At 58.0% G+C, this 5,354-nt stretch overlaps 1 protein-coding gene across 1 annotated transcript in view; it reads left to right on the top strand.

The window, feature by feature from the left end:
• Positions 1-5,354, top strand: part of ACSF3 (acyl-CoA synthetase family member 3) — a 112,554-nt gene that overhangs the window by 30,751 nt on the left and 76,449 nt on the right. Inside the window, 1 exon segment of the mRNA XM_019505384.1 lies at positions 1,858-1,970. Within this exon segment, the coding sequence (XP_019360929.1) occupies positions 1,858-1,970 (113 nt within the window).

The following is a 5,354-nucleotide window of genomic DNA, read 5'->3' as shown; positions in this document are numbered from 1 at the left end:
AGGGCTAGCAAGGAGGAAGAAAGTCCCTTGGGATTCAAGGCAAAAAACAAAGGGAGGAAAAAAAAAGACCCTCTGTGTCAGATGGGCCTCTCTCTCACCCCATATTTTTGCTGCGGGACACAAGTCCCATTTTGGTAGACAGCACTCGGACAGTACTGTTCCACTGCTGAGCATGGTTGGAGATAGTCTTCCCCCATCAGGGGAGCTTTGCAATCAGGAGGAAACTGCAGAGGCAGGGAGATGAGGCTAAGCCTTGCAGAAGCCTCATGGAGTTCCCCCGCAAGGGCTCAAAATCATTATCCATGTTTTACTGCTGGGGTGGCTGAGTCGAAAGAGGTGCAGAGAGCGAGACATGGGGCCTGTGCAGAGAACTGCCTGGGCTCCGGCTTCTGGTACCGCTGCAGACCGCTGGCATCTGCTGCTTTGATCAGACCCAGCTCTGCAGTTGGGTCCCCTTGTGCTCCCACCAGGCAGAGTCTCCGCACTGTGCCCTACTTGCTGGGGATGCTCCCTGAGGGGCTTGCTTTCATCGGCCTCGTGGGTGGCTGGGCCCAGGTTCAGCGTTAGGCGCAGAGATGCAGTGTCCCAGCGTGGGGACAGCCTTTTACCAAACCCTCCGGGCATTCAGAAGCAAATGCCTGCGACCTTGGCTTGCAATGCTTTGCAAGGGGCCCACTAGCAAACAAGCCGGCTCATCCGTGGGGGGTTCCTGGACCGGCGCACCCCCTTTTTCGCACACGGCGAAGGTCATCGATTAGACTCCTGCTGTTGGCAAGTTTGGGAAGCTCTGGGTTGCTGGGCCATCTTGCCGCTTATAATAGGCAGTTGTTCCTGATGCCGTGTCAGATTTTCCCCTGCTTTGAAAACCGAAACCTGTAACATAACGATGCGTTTTGATCTTCGCTTTTCTCCCGTCGTGTTTTATAGGCGGCGCATTGATGTCATAGGAAACTGAGCTAACCCCTGGCTATTCTTACGCCGTTAAGCCTCTGCCTGCTCTGGCGAGCCGGTGTGGCACCAAAGGCATGAGTTGCTCTCACGCTGGGGCCTTCTGGGATTTTTCTTTTTAAGCACTGCTCCATTCCTGAGCGGTGAGGCCATGCTGACACCGGCTCTGGCAGTGACCCCAGGGACCGGCTCGGATACGGAGAAGCGTTTGCTATTCTAGGCATTTCCAGCCTTACAGAATCACGTAAGGCTAGAAGGGCTCTTTGGGGGCCAACCCCTTGCAAGAAGGCAGACCGTGCTCTTCCTGCACGAACCCCACAGCAAAACCAGGGTACCAGTTACCAGCCAGAACGGAGGTTCCCCCCACCCCGGTGTCTGTGCTGCAGCGGGTGGGCAGGGCCAGTGCAGCCAGGGGTGGGCAGACCTCTTCTTCAGCCTTTCTCATGCTGCAGCTGCTGCTTTGCATGCCCCCAAAGTCCCCGTGGCCCGTTGCCGCTGGCGAGGGAATCTGGGACTCCCGGGGTGAGGGAAGTGGCAGTAAATGGGACATTAACCCAACAGGCTTGGAAAACACTGCCTTGGGGCAAAGGACTTACTGACTACACCTCTGCTGTCCAAGGCTTAGTCAACTTCCTCTTGAAAGTCTCCAGTGAAAGGGGGTCCCACCACTTCCCTGGACAGTGTTTTCTACTGCCTCACTGCTGCAGAGTTTTCCCCAGATCTAATCCAAATCCACTTTGCTTTAGCAATGGCAGGTAGCTTCTGCCCGCACGTGCATGAGGCATGTGTGATCGGAGCCCCCCTGGCAGGGAGCATCCGAGGCCAGGGAGCAGTCCTCACCGTGATGTCCCTGAATTGTTTCTTTTGTGTTATCTGACCACCTCATGCCCTTGCTTCCTCTCCCGCCAGGCTCCGTGGGGACCCCGCTGCCAGGGGTGGAGGTGCGCATTGCCGCCGAGACCTCGAGAGAGGAAGGCCCGGCGTATGTCATCCATGCGCAGGGAGATGAGCACGGCACCCAGGTAGCATGCAGCCAGGTTGTCTGTCCCATGGCTTCCAAATGGGGTGGGGGGAAAGGCATTTCTGCTCCCCAGAGCCCGGATAAGAAGCTCATTCCCTGTGACTCCGTGATAGTAATTGGGCTCTTCTTTCTCCTGGGCATTGTGCTATCTTTTAGCACAGCCCAGGGGTCAGATCTGGCCTGCAGAACCCTGTGAACTCTGCCCTTGGGTCTCCGACTAGACCCATCCACTGCTTGTGGTGTGCCTCGGACCAGATCATGTGCCACGCGCAGTGTGCACTGGCCTTGGCCCCGCCCGTGACACGCAGCACACGGGGCCGGTCCAGGGTGTGTGTTGAATGCAGCATCCACAGCCAGACCAGCCTCAGGCCCCGGACTCAATCTGATACCCCTAATTTATTACGTTGCATGGCACTTTTAGGCCTCCACGGTTCTCCAAGGCACCCAGGAGAAGAGAGAGCAAACCCCAGGGAGGGCTTGGGTGGGTGGAAAAATAACCTATTGCAGCTGTTGATGCCACCGTGGGATACAACAGGGCTGAGTGGTGCCCGGCTTTGACGGAGGTAGGTTCCCATCTAGCCAGAGATGGGTCCTGTGATAGGCAGCAGGTTCAAAGGAGACTTTCTCTCCAGGCTGGAGCTGAAGCCCAAGCAGCTGGGGGAGTCCAGCAGGGAAGCGCTGCTGTGCGAGGGGTCTGGGGAGGCCAGGACTGGAACATGGCAAGCTCTTGCTGCACCTCCATGCAATATGCCAGCCTCCAGCCCGCTTGTTCACGTGGGCAGAAACCCACTGCATTCACTCACACCATAGGAAAGCAAGCAACTTTGCATGCCCGGTGCTGAGTTGCAACGTGAAGTCTAACCCGTCTCGGCGGTCCTGTAGTGCTGTTCACCCAGAAGGAACGCGGTGCCCTTTACAGACAGGTCTAAACTACGAAAGTGCTTGCAAGGCAGCCGTGTCTGGGAGGAGCCGTGCTCCCGGGGCCGGGCTGGGACGGGAACAGAGCATGTGCTGTGCTGCTGGCTTGTGCTGGTTTTGCAAAACACCAGTTTTATTTCAAAGCGGGGAATCCGGGCCTCGTTAGCTGATGCTCATTCATTCCAGCCTGAGCTGGCAGAGAACGGAGGCTCACATAACAGATGTCTTTTGCTCTTTCTTGTTGTACGTTGGCTGGGCCAACTCCCAGCGGGCAATAGACGTGCCTCTGGCCAGCGTTCCCTCCCAGTTCCCCGCTGCTGGGTGCTTCCCATGCCCTGCCCTGCAAACTAAATTCAGCCCCTCGGGAAGTGTCAGCTTTGCACAGCAGAGTCTCACCTTTGCTGGCTGCTCACCCTAGCACCGGGCTTGGCCCTGAGCCTCTGGCTGATGGCTGACTCGAGGCCGACTTGCCATCGAAACCTCCCTCGGGCTTCGCTGCACGTTCTGGTGCATTTTGCAAGACGCCCGACTCGGAGCATACGGGGAGGCCGCACGCTTCACCTCTGGGTATTGTCTTGATAATTCCCTGCGTGCGAGCCCAAACAGCTGGCGCTGTCTCGCCCATGCTGCCCCTTTTCCCGGCCTCTAAACCGATTATTTCCACGGCTCAGCGGGAAGTTTCTGGGGGCTGAATCTAGGTCAGCCGAGGAAGGGAACCATCCCATCTGCTCAGGCCTGCCCTTTGCTGGAGCAGGGATTTCCCAGCCCCGCCGCCTGTTGCTAGCAGGGCAGGGCAGGGCAGCATGTGCACCCCGGCAGTCGGCCCTAAACCCGGGCAGAGCCGCAAAGGCTGCTGCCAGGAGAGAGATGCTTGCATGACCCAAAGGCTGCCAGCCGGAGCAGCCCAGCTTTGTATTCGGCGGCCGTGCCGTCCGCCAGGTGCGAGTCACCTGACGCTCTCGGAGGCGCTTGCCGTGCACCTGTTCTGCTGGAGATGGCAGTGGCGTTGGCAGAGGGAGGCTTGAATTAACAATAGGATTTAACTGCTTCATGCCCATGGCTGGGAGCCATGACAGATGCCTGTTCCCAGCCTGGCCAGCTCTACGCATGCTTCGGGGTTTCATAATCGATAGCAGTGTGTTTCAGTGAAACAGGCTTCATATAGAAAAGACCCTGCAGCCCTGATCCTCATCTCACCAGGGCCTTCCAAGGGAAACATGCTTGGCTTGGCTTATAGGCAGTGCCAGGAGGGTTTGCAACTGCTCCATGTCTCTTCAGATGCAAACCTATGCTCCGGGACTCCTGGGTCCCCCACTGGTTTTGCCTACTGACCTGTGCAAGACTCATCCTCCATGCCTCTGCATGTGAAAGCTGTGGGGAGTGAGAAGTTTTTGCCGAGGACTGAGCCTTAGTTAATGTTTGTCCAGACCACAACCAGGCAGGAAAGGATGTCAGGTACGGGCTAAAGATAAAGAGCTGCAGGCAGGCAAGGGTTAAACACCCAAATGCCCAACGCAGAAAAAGAGGTTGGTTCCCATCTTCCTTGGTTTGCTTAAGCCTTGGCACCTGGCTAGAGACACCACTCAGCTTCCACTGGCTCCAGGCGCTTCCCAAGGGTTTGATGTTGAGAGTGGGGAAAAATGACCAAATAACCCGGTGCGGGGGCAAGACCCCGGGGCCTCCAGAACCGGGTGGTGACCACGTGCTGTTGGCTTTCAGGACACGGGCTGTACCGCTCCCGCGGAAAGCACAGCGCACGTCTGCAACAGCACTGGGATAATTGCAGAGCAGCTGCGGCAGCGCGATCTGGGCACGCGTCGAAGGGCGGGCAACCCGCGTAGGCACGGCGTCACGCGGCGTTCACCTGCCAGGGGTTGGTGAGGGAGGCATCAGCGGGGCGGGAAGTGACTCCCTGTGGGAGCTAGGCTGGAAATGGCCTCGTGAGGCTCCCCTGATGCTCCTGCTACTCGCGGCATGTTGTCAGGGCAGGCAGCAAGGCATTGGCACTTCAGCCAGGAGCCTTGTGGCCTCGCTGCCTTGCCTGAGCAGAGGAAAGAGGCTGCGGTAGCCAAGCAAATCATCCGCTGAGCTGTGCAGCGCGCTACGAGGTCGTTGCCCTCGTCCTGCTGGTGCTGACCCAGCTTTCATCTTTGTCCCGTCTGCACGAGGCGTTCCCTGGGCCGTTCGGTGCCAGCCGGCCTATTTCCCAGTGGGTGCCCGGGGGATCGTTTTGTTCATCTTTGCAACGTGGTATCCCCTGCAGAAGGGAGAGGTCAAGCAGGACCTTTGCACAGCTCGTTTCTGGCACACCCTGGAGAGCGACCATCTCCTTAGCTCAGAGTTTGCTCCATCTCTCGCCCCCTCCATGAGTGCTGGACTCCACTCCTACCTCCGCCGTGTCCTGGGAGCTTTGTACCCTCCAGTTCTTTACCTCCCAGTCCTCCTAGCTCTGGGGGGATGAAGTCGG

The sequence above is a fragment of the Gavialis gangeticus genome, unplaced genomic scaffold (genome assembly GCF_001723915.1).
Source record: "Gavialis gangeticus isolate Ggan-Ray unplaced genomic scaffold, GavGan_comp1, whole genome shotgun sequence".
Classification (NCBI taxonomy): domain Eukaryota; kingdom Metazoa; phylum Chordata; order Crocodylia; family Gavialidae; genus Gavialis; species Gavialis gangeticus.
Note: the sequence above shows the minus strand (reverse complement) of the source record. Positions and strands in the feature narration are given on the sequence as shown.